Source organism: Sardina pilchardus, chromosome 19 (genome assembly GCF_963854185.1).
Source record: "Sardina pilchardus chromosome 19, fSarPil1.1, whole genome shotgun sequence".
NCBI classification, from domain to species: Eukaryota; Metazoa; Chordata; class Actinopteri; order Clupeiformes; family Clupeidae; genus Sardina; species Sardina pilchardus.
The window spans coordinates 5,085,142-5,107,680 of NC_085012.1; the positions used below are offsets into that span (position 1 = coordinate 5,085,142).

General features: G+C 48.0%; 1 protein-coding gene across 9 annotated transcripts in view; it reads left to right on the forward strand.

Annotated features, from left to right (window-relative positions):
• prkag2a (protein kinase, AMP-activated, gamma 2 non-catalytic subunit a) overlaps nt 1-22,539 on the forward strand; it is an 85,210-nt gene that overhangs the window by 50,095 nt on the left and 12,576 nt on the right. For 7 of the 9 annotated variants that reach the window (XR_009936453.1, XM_062521971.1, XM_062521972.1 and 4 more), the window contains 7 exons: nt 376-698; nt 4,856-4,907; nt 11,938-12,047; nt 15,445-15,526; nt 19,280-19,338; nt 21,674-21,719; nt 21,934-21,988. Coding sequence is in view for 8 of the 9 variants with exons in the window: in XM_062521971.1 (XP_062377955.1) it covers nt 376-698; nt 4,856-4,907; nt 11,938-12,047; nt 15,445-15,526; nt 19,280-19,338; nt 21,674-21,719; nt 21,934-21,988 (727 nt within the window). In the remaining variant the exon portion in view is untranslated. Of the gene's footprint in view, nt 1-375; nt 699-4,024; nt 4,265-4,503; nt 4,640-4,855; nt 4,908-11,937; nt 12,048-15,444; nt 15,527-19,279; nt 19,339-21,673; nt 21,720-21,933; nt 21,989-22,539 lie in introns of those variants that run through there. The other 2 variants (XM_062521977.1, XM_062521978.1) reach the window with 2 other exon arrangements.

The following is a 22,539-nucleotide window of genomic DNA, read 5'->3' on the forward strand; positions in this document are numbered from 1 at the left end:
GAGTAGATGGAGTCTAGTGATCACCCATCTGGTGTGCTTTACGTTGACGTGACTGTAACCAGTAGGAGTCTAGTGATCTCCCATCTAGTGTGCTTTAGGTTGACGAGACTGTAACCAGTAGGTCGTCTCTCATCTCTCCCTGTGTCGCCATGTTTTCCCAGTTTAGCAGCAGACTCAGGAGTAGAAGGAGTCTAGTGATCACCCATCTGGTGTGCTTTACGTTGACGTGACTGTAACCAGTAGGCCGTCTCTCATCTGATCTCCCCCTGTGTTGACGTGACTGTAACCAGTAGGTCGTCTCTCATCTCCCCCTGTGTTGACGTGACTGTAACCAGTAGGTCGTCTCTGATCTCCCCCTCCCTGTGTCTCCTCCAGCCTCGGGAATGTCCTCTCCGCCCACCAGCCCGCCCGCTCAGGTGACCAAGCCCCTGTCCTTACCTGTGGACGCGTACCGCAGCGAGAGGTCGGACGAGCGCCTGGACAGAGCCCAGCGGCTCCAACACCATCACCATCCTCCTCCTCATCATCCTCCTCATCATCATCATCAGCAGGAGCGTGAGCGGCCCCGGTCCCTCTCCTCGCCGCTGGACACTGGGCAGCCGCGCCTCAGCCTGCCCCCCTCCTCCTCCTTCTCCTCCTGCTCCTTCGCCAAACCCCCCATGACCCCCGCCTCCGCCCCCATCGCTACCTCACGACTGGTAAGTGCTCCCTGACAGCTGTGTGTGTGTGTGTGTGTGTGTGTGTGTGTGTGTGTGTGTGTGTGTGTGTGTGTGTGTGTGTGTGTGTGTGTGTGTGTGTGTGTGTGTGTGTGTCTGTGTCTGTGTCTGTGTCTGTGTCTGTGTCTGTGTCTGTGTCTGTGTCTGTGTCTGTGTCTGTGTGTGTGTGTGTGTGTGTGTGTTTGTTTGTTGTGGAGTAATCATCTGCAAAAATCATCATGCCAAATGAGTATAAAATCATTCAGAATGTGTGTACACATCGAGAGTCCAAGCAACTGACCTCTTCCAGCTGCAGCATTCCTGTAGCAACAAGCTGGAAGCAGATCTGTGTGTGTGTGTGTGTGTGTGTGTGTGTGTGTGTGTGTGTGTGTGTGTGTGTGTGTGTGTGTGTGTGTGTGTGTGTGTGTGTGTGTGTGTGTGTGTGTGTGTGTGTGTGTGTGTGTGTGTGTGTGTGTGTGTGTGTGTGTGTGTGTGTGTGTGTGGCGGGGGGCGGGGGGGGGGGGGGGATCCCATCACGCTGTCTGCAGAGTGAAGGTGTCCTGCCAGCCTGCTGCAGATATTTCAATATCCCCCCCATCTGGATCCAGAGAGGGAGAATAATGTGTTCAGCCAGGCAGCCCGATGCCTCATTGTGGGCCTAATGCCTCTCCCCTTCGGACACTCAAGGGCTCATCAGGAGCTGGCTGAGTCCACGCGCCCCTCCCAAGTCCCCCCCCCCCTGGCATTTCTAGACCAGCAGGTAATGGACGGGGGATAAGATGGCATCTGAAGTGTGGGGCAGGAGCGTCGCTCGGAGGCCTGAGGGAGGGGCTTTAAGAGGGTGAAGACGGACACTCCTCTGAAGGCTGAGGCATCAGTCAGCCATCTCTGAGCTGCTGGTCTTGAGTACCTTTGGAGCTGTCCACGCTCGTTTTCCACATCACAGCCCCGGAGAGGGAGAGAGAGAGGGAGAGATGGAGAAAGAGAGAGGGAGAGCGTGAGAGGGAGAGAGAAAGAGAGAGAGAAAGAGAGGGAGAGATAAGGGTCTCCCTGCTGCAGGCTGCAGGAGGTGTGTGGGTGGAATGCCGAGTGCCTGTCAGACCTGCCTGACCCCTGATGTAGTTAGCGAAGCCTGCTCTCCTCCTCACACACACACACACACACACACACACACACACACACACACACACACACACACACACACACACACACACACACACACACACACACACACACACACACACACTCCATCCATGTCAGGGGAGTTAGCGAAGCCTGCTCTCCTCCTTACACACACACACACACACACACACACACACACACACGCTTCTTCCATGTCAGGGGAGTTTGCAGATTGACAATGGAAAGAGATTTGTGTCAGCTTTAGAGCAGAAGCATACTACAATTCCCGGGTAGGTATTAACCTGCTCAGCGGTGACTTCAAAGTTGTCCCCAGGTCTCCCCCCAGTTTAAATGAGCAATTATAGCAGTGGCACTCCCATGCATTCCTAATTACCAGATGAAAGGACATGCACTAAGACTCGCTCATTTATGCTTTCCCATAATTGAATTCATTTTCATAAAGCCCCCGAAGAACACTAGACAGAGAAAATTCCAGCTAACACTCTAGAGGGCTAATATGGGAAGCTCAGTTCAGTCTCCTATTCATTCTGTAACGATTTGGCCGTGTTGCACCCTCGGTCATTTGGACTGTTTTGTTTTGGTGCATAGCCGACAGTTAGCTTCGCTATAGTCCTGATCTCTTGAGACGTGGCCAGATGGTTGCTGGTGTCACCTTGGTTTGTTGAGGTCTGGACCGGGCTAGCAGCGTCTCCCCATCTGTGTACAGGGATCAAAGGGGCACTGGGCAGCTACTGGGATGGTCTGATGCTGCTGGACGCTCTCTATGGGAGACTCCTCCAGCTGGGCAGTGCCCTGTAAGGTGACAGGGGTCTCTGGAGACTAGAGGCATTTTAATGAGTGTGGAGTGGAGACACAGGGGGGGACTTAGAGAAGAAGTAGAGAGGTGGAGACCTTGAAACATCTTTTCATGTTTTAAACATTTTGTTTTCTGAAAACTGCTACTGCAGCAAGGAGTAGCATAGCAAAGATTCTGTAGTGAGTGGAATAGCAGTGTACTCTTAATGCTAGAGGGTTCAAGTGAGTTCTTTTTTATGGTTAAACACCTTGTAGGAGTATGATGTTTTTACATTAAAATGTTTACTGAAAAGGCTTCAGATTGTACAGCCTACATAGGGTAAGTAATTGGTCTTAAATGCCTGTTTTGTGTTTATTTGATACTTCTTCATGTGGTCCCCCTAGTGGCCTACTGCCTCGTGTGGTAAACCATCAGAAATGTTCTTTTTCCTAACAGGAAACTTCTTATCCACCATGTGTGGACGTTTGGTGACAGCTGTTTAACTTCTCACATGATAATAAATCATGTTTCAGACTGCAGCAGATTTGCAGTTAATCCCACATCACATTTAGAAGACGGCCACATTTGTCAGTTTATTTTCTCCTCTATTTTCGCACTGGTCCGTACATGAGTGATTTCCAAGTTGATGGAGATGTCTCTCCCCGGGCAGGCAGCCGCAGCACCCTTAAACTGCTGCCTTGGCTCTCTGTGGGCCTTGTTGTTTACTCCCGGCCTGCCTGTGTGTGTGTGTATTAGGACGGGTTTGTTTTTGCCCCCAGCTCCCGTGCATGGCCGCCACACCCTCCCTGACTCATCCGGTTGGTATTTGGGTAGTTACAGAACGCTGCTCGGTCCCTCGGTTCTCACATGAAAAGTCAGCCGTAGGGCTCTGCGTTAGAGGGGAACCAATTAGCTTCGCCTTTCCTCAAACGTTAACCCTGGATTTGCCTGTCTCCCCTTGCAAGTGGTCGCGATTCTGTGTTGTGTGTGCCAGCCTGTTGATATAGTCCATAAATGCCCTTTAAGCTGTATGATAAAATTCCCATGGCATTGACCAGACACATGTTGCCTTCCTCCCTGCCCCACTTATTCTAATAACACACTGCATTGCAACCTCTCAGTGTTTCACACAACAGGCTGGAACAGACATCATGTAGGACTCTGAATATGTCTGTGATTGGACCCCTGTAGCCAGTGTGTGCAGTGGACATCATTATCACACGAAATGGCCTATTAGATAGCCTGCCCTACACTGTATTCCTCAACGTATCTCCCCATGAAAAAAAGAGACCAATAGGGTCCGGCCAAGCGCAATTACTGGAATCCCATCATCTAGCTGCTAGGCAACACAAATATGCAGGGGTTTTCCTAATATGGTAAAGAGAGGATTTCCTCGGAGGTGGGTGGGTCAACGCGCGCGGTCTTGGATTTTCGGCGCTTCTGATGGAACGATCATGAAAAAAACATTAACAGTTTGACAGACGATGTGCAATACATTGCATAGCGTACATTTTTAGTTTCATTTTGGATATCGCTGTTGACAGGTAGTGGATACGATTGTGTCAAGCAGCATAATAGCCTGTCACAACAGCACAGGCTGGGACGAAGCGTGGACCATCCCCTGCAGGTGAAGATCGTCGAAATTGCGCAGGTACGCGTGTTTCATGCTAGACTACGACGTTCTTTGCGACTGCAGAAATAGGAATACTCCATTTTCCCACGAGTAGGGGGTTCACTACTACAGCACTGTGCCTTTCGTTGTTGGTTTGCATTTGGGGAGTTCTGTGGCAGGTTGCTGAGCGAATATCGTTCTCACATGTTCATCAGACCGGAATACTGTTTTGTGAACGGGTGATCAGCTGTGCTTGGGTACAGTCAAAACGCCGGCTTCGACTCCCATCCAGCCAGCGCTTCCCTTGCACAGAACTGCGAAAAGCGTAGCCTACGCTACTTTGCCAAATCAGTCACTCGCTCTCTTGGAGCAAGTTTCTCAGCAGACGCAGTTCATGTTTCCGCATTGGAGCAGGTATTTTGTAGCTAGCTTAGGGAGAGTGTCGGAACTATTCTTTCTCCTTCTGCCGTTCAGCTTTCGCTAGTCGATCACCGAGAGCTGCCAACTTTCAGTCGCTTCTGGTGTCCGTGCCCGCCTGCCCGACGGTATTGTCCGCGGCAGGAGCGAGGGCAGAGGCGGAGAGATCTAAGCAGACCTTGACTGTGTCCCCCGTCTGTCGTTCGCTCACAGGTCCCCGGTCTTGCTGAAGGCATGCTGGAGAAACTCGACCTCGAGGATGACGGTAAGTGAACTGACAGCGTGATTATTTTTTTCTTCCTAAACTGTCATGTATTCTGCACTATGCACTCATTCTAACAAGCCAGAGCAGATGCATTATTCCAGAGTTTTACGCTTGTGATCTGCCTCCTAACAACTTCAGCTTCCTCAAAAGTAAAGCCTACAAGTTTGCTTAATTATTAGCAGCCTTGCCAACTTGCCGTTATTGACCTTAATTAGACGAAAGAAAGCCATTTACTTCTTGCTACCCCATGGTTTAACCCTCCTGTTGTGTTACGGTCAAATCTGTCCGATTTTGCACATTTTGTCTCTGAAAAATATAGTTAACTTAATCTGATTGTCATGAGATTTCATGACTTTGTTCACATAGGGTATCTGAACACACAAAATATTTTTTGATAACTTTGATGCAATTTTGTGTGTTTTATTCAACTTGTGTACACCTGTGGTGTTCCCGGTCAAAAATGACCGGTCATTAGAAATGAATGGGTGTGACTACAAAAAGTGTATAAAATTGAGTTGAGTGACTTGCCAATTCATATGAACAGTTTCTGTCCTACACCCACACACAAAAAGTGCTATTTAGTAGCTTTTGGTGTACATTTTGGAATATAAAATACATTTTTAGTTTTTAGCATATCAAATATAGTGGTCAAAAATATTAGCCCCCATGATGGGATGGTCAATAATATTACTGCGCATGTGATTTTTTTGCTCTCAAAACACACCTAATTAACCAATCAGCTTTCAAACCACACCTGTGCTGTTAATTGGCTTCATAACAATACCCGAGCATTCAATCAGCATAAAAGGACTCCAAGAAACAAGGCACAAGTCACTTGTACACATTATCGAGGTCGAGGGACTACTCTTACTGACCATGTCAAAGACAAAGGAAATCAGTCTTGAGCTCAGAAAGAAGATAGTGGAGGATCATAAGGGGGAAGGTTATACTGCCATTTCCAAGCACAGTGTCTAGAACTGCTGTACGTTGCATCATTGCCAAGTACAAGAAGACAAATTATGTACAAAACAAACCTGGGCCTGGTTGTAAGCACAAGATTTCAAGAACTCTGGAGAGGAAAATAGTCAGAGATGTCAGCAAGAAGGCCGGACATCTGCCAAGATGATTGTTGCTGACCTGGCCTCTTCTGGAGTTGATATTTCAAGGAACAAAGTTGGGAGGGCCTTTCATCATGGTGGGCTTCAGGGCCATCGTCTCAGAACCCCTTTACTCAAAGAGTGGCACATCCCAACCTTGAATTTCCCCTTGGGGATATATAAAGTATCTATCTATCTCTCTATCAGACTGAGATTTGCCTGTGAGCATTTGAGAGATAAAAAATTAAGTCTGGAAGTCTGTGCTTTGGTCTTATGAGACTAATCTGGAACTGTTTGGGCACATGGATGTTGCTTATGTTTGGCGAAGAAAGGGAGATGCTTTCAACCCTAAGTCGAACCCCACAGTTAAACATGGTGGTGGGAGCATCATGCTGTGGGGCTGTTTCGCAGCCTCAGGCACAGGGAACCTTGCTCAGGTGCATGGCATCATGAAAAAAGAAAATGAAAATGTTGAAGTATAATATGCAGAAATTGGCTCTTAGACTAGCTTTAGGTCGTCGCAGGGTCTTCCAACAAGACAATTACCCAAAGCATACATCAAAATTGGTCCAACAGTTGCTCAAGGATACCAAAACCAAGGTCCTGGAGTGGCCCACACAGAGCCCAGACCTCAATCCAATTGAGAATCTGTGTTGGGTGCTCTAAGTGAATGTCCATGTTCGAAAACTATGCAGCTGGAACAATTTGCAATGAAAGAATGGGTCAAAATACCTCAGGAGACCTGTGCCAGCTTATTAAAGAACTACTCAAGCTCATTGTTGTCAGTTGTGGCTCAGAAAAGGCACGCTATTGACTATTAATGGTCATACTGTACAAATAAAATCATACCGGTCAGTTTTGACCGGGAACACAAAAAGTATGATTTTGTGCAATTGTGAAAAAAATTGAAATGGTTTCAAAACAAAGATTATTCTAAAACTTGGTCATAATGTACTCTGTGATATAATAACCCAATATTTTTATCTGAATGTTTATTAGAGCCAAAATAATGCATATGTTATGCTATTTTTATTACAAAACGATTTGTATGAGTTCAGGTCAATGAGGCCTACAGGCCATAAATAGCAAATAGAACTTTAAAACATGTAATGTTTACAAGAACTTAAGCTAGTTAAAAGATCCATAACAACATAAGATGAATATATGTCTTATTATGGATTTGCAATCAATTATAATAGGGTCGGTCACTTTTGACCGGGAGCACAAAAGATGTAATTTTGTGCCACTGTTAGAAATGTGAAATGGTTTCAAAACAAAGGTTCTTTTTAAATTTGAACATGAAGTATTCTGTGATAAATAGCACAATATATTTATCTTAATGTTGATTAGAGCCAAAGTAATGCATATATTATGCTATTTTTACTAAAAAAACGACTTGCATGAGCTCAGGTCATTGAGGCCTACAGGCCATAAAAAGCAAATAGAACTTTAAAACATGTAATGCTCACAAGGACTTGAGCTATTTAAAAGATACATAACAACATTAAGTGAATACATATGTATAATTATGGATTTACAATCAACTATACTGGGGTCGGTCATTTTTGACCGGGAACACAAAACTGATTAACATGAAATGAACACAACAGGAGGGTTAAACTGGTTTCGACACAACTTTTCAGTGGGAGGAGAGAAGACGTTCATTTCTTCATTTGCTTTAGTGCAGTTGTTTATGCTAGCTTGCTTGGAGGAGTGTCTCATACTTTAGATGGATGTTGATTTAACGTAGTACCTACCAGGGTTGCTTAATCAGAGGTTACGTAACTGAGGGATTCCTTCCTGAGTGAACCTGTTGGCAACGGATGCAAGTGCACGATGCTGCGCTTGGCATCGTCAAGAGAGCCCCAAAGCATTGTTGCACTTCAGTTTCAGGCATTAATTATTAGGCCCGTGTTAACTCGGTTTACTTAAAATAGCTTTCCATCACTGCCAATGGTGTGGTCACTGCTGTCCTAAAGTAGTCTCGGCTATCAATACTGTCATCAGTGGTGCTGATGGAGATGCTATTTCACCAATAAGTAGGCTTTGAAGTGTTGCTCTGCAGTGTGTGCTAGGTTACACCACGCCATACAATGACATTTAGCAGACAGTAGAAGCAGAGAGGGTTAAAGCAGAGTCAATATTTAAGGATCTTTGGTAGAAGGCTTTCTCTGTCGCCCCCACTTTGGAACAAGGCTGGTCTCTTTGCATTTGTTCATACAGACTCAGATTAGGACTACTATATGACCAGAACGTCATTTGGGAATATAACGGTCAGAGGAAGACTTTCAGCTGAGAATTGAAACTCAAATCACAACCATTTTAACTCAAGCATATCTGGTTCTGCAGCTTCAACCAATGAACACACACACACACACACACACACACAGAACCTCATAACACAGACTTCACTCTAGGGATTCTGATGGCAGTCAGTGTTCCCTGTCGGATGCAGGGTGTGTCGCAAAGCTGGTTGGCACACTTTTCTGGTGCCTAAGTGCCCTTTTTAGGCAGGACAGAGAGTGTCAGTGTTCATTTATTCATCCGTCTGCTATAGTAGCTTTTAGGGCAGGCAGCAACGTGAGGCAGAGGCAGAACAGGAGGATGTGTTTCTCTGTCTCGTGGAAATGCACCAATGGTGAACCAGTTATGCTTTCAAGGTATTGAACGGCGTCACCACAGTTTGGGGCAGTCCCCGACGTCGCCTGTGGCAGTATTGCAGTACACACACACACACACACACACACACACACACACACACTTAGCTGCACTTCTCTGATTGTCTCAGTGCAGCCTGGCTTCGTGCTAATGGAAACATCGGTGACTTCAATAAGAAGGGAATCCCCGCCCTCCATAAATAAACCACGACTCCGAGTCCTCTTGCCCATCACTGTGCCCATACTGTAGCCTACCCACTCTAATGCCCAGCGTAGGCACCGGACTCATTTTAGACAGGAAAGTGCTAGTTGTGAACTTTTCCCGTCTAGCTTAGCCTGTGCACAGTGATCAGATGTGACCTGGTTTAAACTCTTGCTAAAGCCCTGGCGTGCCTCAGTGCTGATATTCAGACATACTATTATTGCAGTGCGTGGAATATAGGATTAAGCGCTTGGCCAACTGCGCCATGGCATTCCGTGGCAGCAAAACGTGAAAAATCTGGACTCTCCTAGCAACAAAAGGCCCATTCTGTTGTGACTCAGCGCGCTGAATAGGCCGCATGGAGCCGGTCCAGGTTGCCGTGCCCTGTGTTTGAGTTAAATCCAAATATTCAGACACTAGCTAAGCTTTGCGTTTGGCAGTTGTACCAGGCCTGCAGAGGGCCGTGATTATGAGGGTCGGTGGAATGAAATGGGTTTTGGTAGTTAAGTGACATGCAAACGGGGGATTTTCTGTCGATGCTTTTGGCTGACGGAGGGAGGAGAGCTAAAACTGAATCAGGTGAAATGGCAAGCGAGTCTAAAGCTTAGGGAAAACAGATTGAGAATGAATTAAGAAAATGGCCCAATTTAGGTTTGTTTGTTTGTTTCCCACTTTGTCAGTTAGATGTTTCAGTCCATATACTTCAGTGAGGCATTTGACCAAATCCTGATCTGGCAACAAAAAGTGATTGCAAAACTGTTTGTATCTCTGTTAGCAAGATGAGAGTGAATTTGGGTTAGTTAGTCTAGTCAGCAATTTGCCCTCTGGAGCTTGGCAATGGATGTAGGTTGTGTGAGGTGTTTTTACTTGAATTTCCCCTTGGGGATCAATAAAGTATCTATCTATCTATCTATCTATCTATCTATCTATCTAATCTATCTGAGGTGAGCCTAGTGTGATTATCTCAACCATTCAGTTCAGCAGCGTCTCTCTGCAGGGGAAACAAATAAAAAATGGCTTTTGGTCTTCTTCCAATAGCCCCATAGCATGGATCCAGTAGCCCTCTAGCAGTCGCCAAGGCCAGTAAAACTATTTGTGTGGAGGTACAGTATAGACACTTCTGAGGAAATGGCCAGAGCTGAAGGCCTTTTTTTTTTTAAAGCTGTGGGCTTGTGTTGGAAGAGGTGATTTGACCCATAGATGACCCCTCGTTGCCTGAGGTGAAGGATGATTAGAGGAGAGCTTAGCCTTGGGGTCTTTTATTACACATGCTGCAGTCAGCTGTTTGTTATCTGATATTTTGGCATGTGTGATATGAGACTCTTCAGTGATTAGTAAAGTGTTGACATTTTGTAGTTTTTTTTTAAATGTATTTTTAGTCTGAATAGTGAGAGGCCCAGGCTTCACGGGCTAAAGTAAGCGCTATTCGGGTGTTGGTTGCTGTCACTCAGGAGGACAATGGTGTGATGCTCTGGGATGGAGACAGGTGGCGTTGATGTAAGGTGAAGAAACCCCCACAGGGTGTCTCTGCCTCTGTGTCCTCTGAGTTGGTCCTCTGCCCAAGTAAACACACACACACACACACACACACTCATTCACACACACACCCTGAGCTGCCTTCCAGACATGCTAACAAATGGCTCCCCTGTCGTCTGGTCGTCTTACCAAGACGCCACTTGGTGTATCCCGACGACGACCGTGAGGATCGCCATGGCAACCGGACCGGGAGGTGGATGAGAGCAGAGCTGAGAGAAAGAAAAGAAGAGAGAGAGAGAGCGGGAGAGAGAGCAAGAGAGGGAGGGAGGGAGGGAGGGAGTGAGTGAGTGAGGGAGAAAGAGAGGAGGAGTCTCCAGCAGGCAGTTCAGTGAGTTCATCACGGCAGACACGGCTCGTTGCCCCCCCCCCCCCTCCCCCCACCACCGCCCCCCCCCCCCCCCCCCCCCCCACCACCACCACCGCCCCCCTCCTCTCTGCGCCAGCTCGGTGACAGACAGCGGGAGCGTGGCCATTCTAGAGCGCTACGCCCCCTCCTGCCCCCCTGCCCCCCCCCCTCCCCTGGGTCCAGAGGGAGAGCCATCAAAGGAGCGGCCGGCCCGCGGAGAGAGAGAGAGAGAGAGAGTGCGGGTCAGGGAGGACCGCTGCGGTTCCCTCTCCTGGGCATTCCTCTCCGCCTCTCCGTCTCTCCCGGGCGGCGTGTGCAGAGGGAATACCCCTCGCCAGGCGTGATGCCCGCCCCCCTGGCACAAGAGGTGTGATCGCACGCAAGCCATATGTATCCTGTTACAGTGCGGAGACGTTGCCCATTGGAGCTGAGTCCCGATTGGGAGTGGGATTGATGTCTCAGCGCAGTGCATTGGATGCAGGCGGTTGTGTACAGTGTCTGGCCGTTACAGTGTACTGGGGGAAGGCTGTTGTGTACAGTGTCTGGCCATTACAGTGTACTGGGGGAAGGCTGTTGTGTACAGTGTCTGTCCATTACAGTGTACTGGGGAAGGCTGTTGTATACCGTGTCTGGCCATTACAGTGTACTGGAGGCAGGCTGTTGTGTACCGTGTCTGGCCATTACAGTGTACTGGGGGAAGGCTGTTGTGTACAGTGTCTGGGCCTTTACAGCTGAGAGATCCTTTGGGCTCTTATTCTATTATGCAGCGAGGCAAAATGGCAAAGACAAAGGCTTCAAACAGTCTGCATGGCTGCCTTAGTCTGAGCTGAGCCGGTCTGAGCTCTCGGAGCAGACCAGAATAGCAGCATTCAGCCACACGCCGCTCAATAGCTCCCCACTGCACTGCCCTGCACTGCCCTGCACTGCCCTGTCTAGCGGAGACTGACCCGTGAGTCACGACGCCCACACATCAGAGGACCCCCAAAGAAGAGCCGCTCTCCGATAACAATGCTCGCATCGATGCACGACATTATATCTGCCTGTGTGTGTCTTTGTAACAGTAATGTGTACATGTTTTATGAGTGGTTTAACCCTTTTCTTTTCTTGTGTGTGTGTGTGTGTTTGTTTGTTTGTTTGTGTGTGTGTGTGTGTGTGTGTGTGTGTGTGTGTGTGTGTGTGTGTCTCCTGGCAGTTGTTGAAGAATCTGAGAGTGATATTTACACACGCTTTATGAAATCCCACAAGTGCTACGACATTGTTCCCACAAGTTCCAAACTGGTTGTTTTTGACACTACGTTACAAGTAAGTACCTGCAATTGATCAGTCGTCGTGTGTGTGTGTGTGTGTGTGTGTGTGTGTGTGTGTGTGTGTGTGTGTGTGTGTGTGTGTGTGTGTGTGTGTGTGTGTGTGTGTGTGTGTGTGTGTGTGTGTGTGTGTGTGTGTGTGTGTGTGTGTGTGTGTGTGTGTGTGTGTGTGTGTGTGTGTGTGTGTGTGTGTGTGTGTGTGTGTGTGTGTGTGTGTAGATCAGCTGTTTTGGAGTTATTGTGCATATTGTAATCGATTATGTTTCATGTATCTATAAATGCTAACACCTTTACACCTACCTTGCTTAATTTGAGCCCTTTAATGGTTAGCCCTTTAATTGTAGTTTAGTGTGTGTCTATTTCGTAGCTCTGCTGTAGTCCTTGCCCCTCTGTGACTCTCTTAACTTTAGAAAGCTGTGCAACGACTTAATCATCTTGGTTCTTATCATCAAAGGCCTGTCTGTGAGAAATAGGCTAGCTGTGTGTGTATTTGTGGTGTGCAGATGTGTGTAATAGAGAGAGAGAGAGTGTGTGTGTGTGTGTGTGTGTGTGTGTGTGTGTGTGTGTGTGTGTGTGTGTGTGTGTGTGTAAGCCTGCATGTCATTAAAAATCTGTGTCTCTTAATCAGTTACTTGTGATGTGAGGGATGTCTTCTGTAATCCCGAGGTTTTGCTTGAAGGAGAAGATGAGCTCCTGCTGCTAATTCCTCTCAGAATGCTAAACGCTAAAGCGCTATCCCGCCGAAGCATCATTGTCCCTATTGGCAACAATCAAAGCCAACACAAGAGGCTTCATCCAAACATCACTGATATACCTGAAGCCTCTACTGTAGCTGCACTGTGCCATTGCTGCACTGTCAGTGTCGATGGTGGTCTTTTCTCTTGCCTAATGCGTCAGTGTTGCATCAGACGAGGAGGAGTGTGTGTGTGTGTGTGTGTGTGTGTGTGTGCATGCAAGTGAATGAGAGACATTGGATTCTTGTTTTTCTTCCCATGATGTGGGTAAATATTTGATGAGTGCGAGATGAGGTGCATTCTCCGGCCTTGCCCATCCTCTCTTCTGCTGTTTGATTAGCGCTGGAGGGCCAGATTATATATCAGCGTCCGCGTTCACCTGCAGGCCTGGTCTGGGGTCTCTCCTGCCTCCCCATTGTGCTGCTGTGTCCATAATTAGTGCACGCATGAAAACTGATCCCTGGTCAGTTTCAAGGTAGCCCATAATCCTCGGCAAGCAAGGGAGAGAAAGAATGGATCTTCGCCCCACCGCAATTAGTTTGCATTTGTGTGTGTGTTTGTGTGTGTGCACAGACTGCGCACACACCTGTGTGTGTGTGTGTGTGCAGTTGTGTGTGCGCGCACATGAAGGGCTCATTATCCTCCTCCATGGGATGATTAAAGTTTCATATATTCCGCGCCAGGTCTCAACGCCGCCCCTGAGCTCGTAAAACACAGAAAGATGGAGTCATGAATTTTTGAAGCCGCTGCTGTGAGACGCATTGCCGTCAACTAGTGCTGCAGAAGTTTTTTTTTTTAAAAAAAAGAACGGCTGTCTTCCTGGGAGGCTGCAGAAGTTTAAAAAAAAAGAACTGTCTTCCTGGGAGGTGCTCACGTCTTGGCCTTCAGCCATGTTTCAAGAGCATGTTGAATATACAGTAACCTCCTCGGCTGAAATGGCACTCCACACACACACACACACACACACACACACACACACACACACACACACACACACACACCCGTTATTGACAGGAGCTGTGTGTTGCGTCAGCACTCTGGCTTCTGAAGCTTGTTGGTCATGTCTCCTTGCTGAGGCTATCTCGGCGCCAGCCCTGTGTGTTGTGGTGGGAAGAGGCAGCCTCTGTGTGGGGGGTGTGCTATTTGCCTTACAGGTTCGTACAGGCCGGGCTCGTGCACTCTCTTTTAGCCCCCTTCCGTGTGTGCTAGTTTACAGTCATTTCCACCCCACGCTGACATGGAGGCTATGGTATGCTGGAGGCGTGGATGATTGGGCCTGTTTATGTCACTGCAGGAAGCAGGGACGTGTGTGTGCGTGTGTGTGCAAGAAGTGTGTTGATGTGCACGTGTGTGTCTGTGCTGCGAGGGAGCCTACACTGGAGTTGGACCGTTCCACACACGCTGCGTACGTGCTTATGTGGCTCAGTGGGATGTGTCTGGGTCTGCAGGGGAAGGAAGTGTGTGTGTGTGTGTGTGTCTGTCTGTGTGTGAGAATATCTGTGAAGATTATGCTAGATTTGCAGTGTTAGTGTGTCGAGTGTCTAGAGGTGCATGTGTGTTAGAAGGAGTTTACTGTATGGAGTGTGTCCTGTTGGTGTGGATGAGTGGAAGTGGTCAGGGATGAGGGAAAGAGGCTTGTGTGCTCGAAAGTCCTCTAGGCCGACGTTTGGCTTCACCAGGCTGTGTGTGTGTGTGTGTGTGTGTGTGTGTGTGTGTGTGTGTGTGTGTGTGTGTGTGTGTGTGTGTGTGTGTGTGTGTGTGTGTGTGTGTGTGTGTGTGTGTGTGTGTGTGTGTGTGTGTGTGTGTGTGTGTGTGTGTGTGTGTGTGTGTGTGTGTGTGTGTGTGTGTGTGTGTGTGTGTGTGTGTGTGTGTGTGTGTGTGTGTGTGTGTCTGTGTGTGTGTGTGTGTAGACACAGCTATGAGTGATGAATGGCACACAGAGGTCTGTCTGGTGGTTAGGGGCAGTTGGCTCCGTCGTTGCCCCAAATGAGCTGCTCTGTAGGGGGCACAGCTGTTGCCAGACACCCCTCCTTGGCCCTGGGCGTGGGACAGAGGACGGCTCCTAATAACACGCCCTATGAGATGCAAATAGCAGCTCACCAAAACACTGTTTTCTGTAAAATGCAAAACTGAATGGGACATGCACATGATGCATAATACATAAGACATGCTGTATTTTGCAGACCCAAATTGTGTCCCTTATTTATACACTGTGTGTGTGTGTGTGTACGTGTGTGTGTGTGTTTGTGTGTGTGTTGTGTGTGTGCGCGCGCGCTGTCTAATACATTATGTATGCAGTCCTGACATTTCTGACGGCTAACAGCATAATGTCTGCTTTAGCGTGCTACGAGTTCCATAGCTTAGTAGCGGCGTGCTCACCTTTGTTGAATTCATCTAAATCTGAATTTACTTGCAGCATTATTACCATATGCCTTGTACAGAGAGAAATATTATTACCACGCAAAGAGAGAGAGAGAGAGAGAGAGAGAGGTCCTAGAGAGAAAGAGAGGGGGAGAGAGAGAGGTCCTAGAGAGAAAAAGAGAGAGAGAGAGAGTTCCTAGAGAGAGAGAGAGAGAAGCGTCCCCTGTAGCACCTGGTTCTTGTAGTTCTCTGTGGCCACTGTTGTAGTTCCCTGACCGCTGCCTCTGCTTCCTGTTGCAGGTGAAGAAGGCGTTCTTTGCTCTGGTGGCCAATGGCGTGAGGGCGGCCCCTCTGTGGGAGACCAAGAAGCAAAGCTTTGTGGGTAAGTAAGCGGTCTCCGTGACCTGCCCGAGTCATCCTGACCCTCCGTCATGGCAGCACCTCAATCCGTGTGTGTGTGTGTGTGTGTGTGTGTGTGTGTGTGTGTGTGTGTGTGTGTGTGTGTGTGTGTGTGTGTGTGTGTGTGTGTGTGTGTGTGTGTGTGTGTGTGTGTGTGTGTGTGTGTGTGTGTGTGACCCTCCATCATGGCAGCTGAGTCACCATGATTAATTTTATGACATGTTTGGTAACAGTGCACCTCGACCCCAGTGAGTTTGGGAAGAAGGATCTGTGTGTGTGTGTGTGTGTGTGTGTGTGTGTGTGTGTGTGTGTCTCCATTGAGGTGCTCCCCAAGCCTGGCCTCATCCAGCAGCAGCTTTATGGAGGAGCCGTTTGAGAGCTTTTGCCATCACAGCTGCTGCTGTTTTCTTCTGCCATCGTCCGCTCATGCGGGAAATGAAACCTCTTAAAGATGACACATAGCTCTTCATTATAGTACTCTGACATCGTGATTGGGGTGTTGAACACAAAACGTGTGTGTATCGGCGAGTGAGACAAAAAAAGGCATTCTGATTCTGATTCTGAGAGAGACGGTCGGATAGAGAGAGGGAGTGTGGAGACGGTTGGATAGAGAGAGGGAGTTCGGGCGTTGGGCTTTTACTGTACCTGGAGCTGCTCCTACTGTGAGAACAGAGAGTAGGAACTGGCACACAGAGATTATATCCCTTACACTGATAAGGTAGCTGAAAATAGAGACTACTTTCTTGGCCCTAATTTATGAAATGAACGTACAGCATAAAATATGCGTATGACAGGCGTCCGCTCATTTCCACCCCAAGCATGGCACTAATGTATTTGAAAGTGAGTGGTGGCTGGAATCTGGCGTCAAGTGAGACGCATCAAGTCTCAACTCGTACAAGTTCTGGCGGCGGCATAGCACGGCACAGCTGTACGCAGCAGCACACGGGAACGTTTTATGAATCATACATGGCCCCTCCGTAAGATGATTTCTGCACTCTGATCTACACTGGTTTCCAAGTCTGGTTGATAGATGAGGCACTGTGTGAGTGTGTGTGTGTGTGTGTGTGTGTGTGAGATAAGATCTATGGCGTCTTGCTCCTTCCCTGCAGCCTAATCACCAGCTAGTGAGTGCACTCACCCCTGCAGCTGTTGCTTGGCCTGAGCCACGCAGTGCACAGTTGCAAAGTGCTGAGTCGTGATTAGCATAGTGCACCCTGGTGTGAAGCGCAGTGGCAGGCAGGAAACTGCTGAGTCACAGGTTGCAGTCACGGCTCTATTTCTGCAGGGTGGCACCACGGGGGGGGGGGGGGGGGGGTGAGGGGGGCGTGGGGGGGGAGGTTCCTCCCGGGTGACACAGATCGATGGCATGGGCATATGGATCGCCTGTCCCCACTACTTTGTCATTCCTCTCTCTGTGGAACAGCACTCATTTGGGTAAGGGGGGAGGAGGAAGAGCAGGAGGAGGAGGAGGAGGAGGAGGAGGTGGAGGTGGAGGTGGAGGTGGAGGGTGGGGACGTGATGGAGGCCAGTTGCCGTAGCAGCAGCTGCTCTGGAGACAAGAGTTTGGACGGCCGCCTAAGGGGGCAGTGAGTGGGATGTGGACCACTCTCCTCCTGCTGCACTGCGCAACAGTCATGATGATGATGGTGTGTGTGTGTGTGTGCTTAAAGGGATAATCCGGAGTGAAATGCACTTTAGATCAATTTTTCGGACTATTGGGGGTACATACGTTGAGTTGACACCAAAATCATGTCATTCGGATGTATTTTGAGAAAGTTCGAGCTCACCGTTTTTAGCCAAAACTCGTTAGCCTGGAAGTGACCGGGGCGTGTCCTTTCGCCGCTACAAAACGCTATTTTTATACCTCTTCTAGTGTTCCAAACAACACTACACTTACGTGGTAGTGAGTAGAGGGTCCCTAAAGCCAAACCGAAGTATCCCCACGTCTTTATGTGGTCGGATAGAGAGTCCAGAATGAATTTAATCGAGTCAGTACCTTTCCGGAAATGTCGCTGCTGCAGCTGGCAACGTTTTAACAACACTTTACCAACATTTCCGGAAAGGTACGGACTCGATTAAATTCATAGTCCGAAAAATTGATCTAAAGTGCATTTCACTCCGGATTATCCCTTTAAGAGGAGGATTGTGCGCTGGAAATGTTTGTGTTGATGCGTACTTGTTTGTGTCTGTGTCTATGTAAATTAGACAGAGACAACATGAGTGATGGAAGAGCTGTTACAGAGTGTGTGTGTGTGTGTGTGTGTGTGTGTGTGTGTACACATGGTGTTGGGTGCTCAGGCTGAGATTTTAATTAAAGAATGTCAGCAGCAGTCTCATCGCCTCATTCCAAACAGCTCCGTCTGCACAGTTGGCTTTATCAGTCACACCACTGCAGCACACACACACACACACACACACACACACACACACACACTCACTCTCTCGTCTGTTTAGTCAATCAGTCTTTGATGCTGAAGGACACACACCCACACACACTTATGAACACTCTCTCTCTCACAGCTCATTTGCTTGTGTCTCCTCTCTCTCGTCTTTCTCTTCTCTTTCTCTCTGGCATCCCTTCTTTCTCTTGTCATCTGTTCCCAGTGCTCTGCCCACAGAGCTGAGCGTACTCACCACTTCCCCTCCGTCTCTCACTCCCCCTCTCTCTCTCTCCCTCCCTCTCCCTCTATCTCTCTTTTCCCCCTCCTCTCTCTCCCTTTCTTTCTCTCTCTCTCTATCCCTCTCTTTCTCTCTGTCTCTCTCTCACACTCTCTCTCCTTATCTGGGCCAGTGTCTAGGGAATGGGATATAAATACTCAGCTCCTCTGTCTAATCGAGAGAGAAAGTGAGAGAGAAAGAAAGTGAGAAAGAGAGAAAAAGAAAGCGAGAGGGAAAGAGAAAGAGAGAGAGAGAAAGGTGGAGAGACACAGAGTGAGTATTCATCTTCACTTCGCGTCATCTGAACGCAATCTGCCACACAAAAAAAAGCCTGTCAGTGCTGTGAGCTATTCAGGAACAACACACTGTTTAGAACCATGCAGATGCGTTGGATACTCACTCTGCTATATGAGAGAGCCTTAGTCTTATCTGAGGTGTTTTCTCTCTCTACCTCTCTCTCTCTCTCTCTCTATCTCTCTCTCTCTCTCTTCTATGACTGCTGTTGTCTCAAACTCAATGAGTGTGTGCATCTGATCGGAAGCTACTGTATCAAAACGTGTGTGCTGGCCAGTGTTTGGTCGCTTTTTCTGTTCGATGTCAGTTCCTCTGTCACACATATGCTTACCAACCCACTGACACGTACACCACAGCGCCAGTAGCAATGATGTGCTCATGCGCACACACACACACACACACACACACACTCACAACAGCGCCAGTAGCATTGATGTGCTCACACACCCCTGCACATACCATGCACACACTCATGTCTAATCCGAAGAGATAACAGTGTGTGTGTGTGTGTGTGTGTGTGTGTGTGTGTGTGTGTGTGTGTGTGTGTGTGTGTGTGTGTACTCTGTAGAGAGAAAACCAGCACAGCTACTTTAACCTGAAATGGCCTCATATTACTAAGAAGGAGTGTTGGTATCCTTGTCTCTCTGTCTTTTCCTCTTCTTTCTCTCTCTCTCTCTCTCTCTAATGCTAGATGTCTTGAGTGTGTTAGTGTGTGGTCCCCATAAGCAGTGACTCATGCGTTTGCTAACATGGTTGTTGTCCTGTCTCTCTCCTCTCCACACAGGAATGCTAACCATCACAGACTTCATCAACATACTACACAGATACTACAAGTCGCCCATGGTACGTAACCTCCCATGGCTCTCGCCTAAGAGTGTGTGTGTGTGTGTGTGTGTGTGTGTGTGTGTGTGTGTGTATGTGTGTGTGTGTGAGTGCACAAGAGGGGTTGGACACGGCACTGTTTGTGTGGGATTGGGGAAAATACACAATTTTCCAACCTTTGGCCAAGGCCCTTGGGAAGTTTGCCGCATGAGTCATAAGATCACTTTCAGATAACACGTTTTCTTCAAATACAGTAGATAGATGTTGATGGAGCAATAATGAAGAGATAACCTCTGCATGTGTGTAATCCATTAACAAATAAGTTAACAACATTTACATGCCAATCATTTTCTATAAAAATCTAAAATAACTGATCTGAATCTGATCATACTGTATGTACTGTAACAAGTCTGAACAGCCCAAAACCACATGGAATCTGTCAGCAGTTTGCAGGCACCGATGTGCTCCACCTTCCCAGTGGTGAGACTCCAGTGAAAACTGGGTCCTTGAACCCTGCTGAATTCCAGATGTCTTAACACTCTAAACGTGTCAAAAAAGAGCTGTACACATGCACACAGCATTGTGGGTAATGTAGTTCTGGTGCAGTAGCAGCACGTTAGCAGTGCTGCTAGCTGTTGCTTGCGTGGTCTTGGCACACAGAGCCCTGGTTGGATGATGGCTGTATTAAAAGCATCGTGTGCCCTCAGGCAGCTCTGGAATGACAGGGGGACGTGATGGATGGCTTCCATTAGCATGTAATCAATATCAGGGTTGTCTTCAGCAGCCTAATGACTGGATTTAATTTGTTTTGAGGCGCTCCGACATGCAAGAAGCCGCGCCGAGACGGGATTTGGCCGTCACTGTTGTTGTTCCACGGGCGTTATGAGCCTAACGAGCAGCGCCTGACAGATCGCTTCAGACTCTCTGGGCCAATCACTCTCTCACACACTCCACAGCGAGATCCCTCCGCTCCCGTCAGACCGCAAACATGCAGGACAAGAGAAGGAGGGAGGGAGCGCAGGAGGAAGAGTGAGAGAGAGAACGAGGGATAAAGCGTGTGTGTGTGTGAGAGAGAGAGACAGAGATTGATAGATAGATAGATAGATAGAGTGGTGGATGTTAGGAGAGATGGATTGAGAGAGCACCCATCCTCAGTCTTATCATGTAGTGTGATCTTGCATGCACAGATGAGCCAGAGACACAGGGACTGCCATAAGGGGTGCTACAGGGATAGGAAGTCGCTTCCCAGAATGCACTGCTTCTTTTATAGCAATCTGAGTAATCACAAGCACTATGGGTGCCTCTCATTCGTCTTTTTATATATCCTCCCTTCCTTCCTCTGCCCTCGTTCCCACTGATCTAGATAAAGAATGATGGGGCGGCAACAATGGGATAGTCTATCCAGTGCTAGTAATATATCAGTGGGAACGAGCCTAGATTACTGAGCATCGAGGAGAGAGGTTGAGAACGGGCCACTATATGTGTTCACACTTGCATGTGTGCACGTGTGTGTGTCTGTGTGTGTTATGGACACATTTACGGTATGCACAATATCACTCCCTTCCTCTCCTCTCCTCTCCTCTCCTCTCCTCTCCTCTCATCTGTCATGTCTGTCAGATCTCTTTCCAGAGTAGCAGCAGTCTCCATCTCTGCAGCAGCTGTTGCCCTACAACTCAGACTAATATCTGGTGTCCATCAGGAGCTAGCGGCTACCTTCTCTCTCCATTTCACTCACTCTCTCTCACTCTCTCTCTCTCTCTCTCTCGCTCTCTCTCTTTCCCCCTCTCTCTCCCTCTTCTACTATTTCTGGTGAGGTGTTTTTAGCCCAGTGCTTGCGTCACTGTCTAACAAGGCAGGAGCCTGTTCAGAGTCCCACAAGGAAACCTGAATGTGTGAAGCTCTGGTCTTCAAGCCTCTGTGTGTGTGTGTGTGTGTGTGTGTGTTAATGAGTGTGTATGCCTTTCCTTTGGTTATATTTGCCATTACTGAAATAGACAAAAATAGCGATGGGACCTGTACCGCGAATGTGGCTAGACTGACGCCACAATTGATCATATCTCAGTTTTGCTCTCTCTAGCTCTTCTACTGATCGATTGCTTTGTGGTGATGATAATACTGTTTGTCAGCTCTGGGATAATGAGTCTCAGATGGACCGCTTAACAATCTCATGGGCTTGTTTTTGTCTGATCACTCTGGAAAAAGGATCTGCCAGGATGCCCCCACACTAGCTGCTACTGGATAAGCTCTCACAGCTCTTTGGCTGTCGTTTTCTGTCAGCATTCACTGAGTAGGCCCGCATGATTGTGCTTCGTGATTGGCACAGCTTAACGTCTCATTGTTTTTTTTGTTCTTCCAGGTACAAATCTACGAGCTAGAGGAACATAAGATAGAGACATGGAGAGGTGAGCTGCGTCAGTGAAATATGATGACTGTGATGAATGTGATGACTGTGATGAATGTGATGACTTGGAACTTTTATTGTAATCCTGGGATCCTTTTTAGGATCTATATAAATGAATGATGTACCCAGAAAGCTGATGCCTGACTTGTCTGACTGTAGGACATGAGACTCAATGATGCCTAAATGCTGATGATGTCTTATTTTCTTTTCCCCAGAGCTCTATCTACAAGAAACATTTAAGCCTTTAGTGAACATATCACCAGATGCAAGGTAAATCAGTGTTTTGAAATGCCCTTTTCTGTCAGATTTCTCAAGTCGTCAACGTGTGTGAGTTATGCTGTGCCAGTAAGGAGGCTGCCTCGTTCGCCGCTATGCTTCTAAGCGTGGCCGGCGGCCCCTAGATTTCCCCGGGGAGACCGTAAACCATTTTATCCCCTCGCCCTTCTCGTGCACTGCCCCCCCCTCTCGCCGACTCTCGGGCCGAGCGGAGTCGAGCTGAGCTGAACTGAGCTGCGCTGCCTTCATTTTTAGAGCACTAAATAATTCAAGCAGCCTCCTTCACAGAAATATAGAAGGCCTGAAAAAACTCTTAAGGGCTCTTCAGCTCCCCCCTCAGGGGTTCATATGGTTTCAAGATCTGCGCTTTAGTATCAGTTCTGCTGCTGTGATGCTCTCTGGCTGCACTATGTAGTATGCTGTTTATTCTGGGGCTGCTGTTTGTGTTGCAGAAACACCATTTGGCTCTTGTGAGCGTCTGTTTGAAAGACTGGAGGCCCATTATAGCCCTCTCTGTCTAGCTACAGGCAGTGCTATAAGCTAAT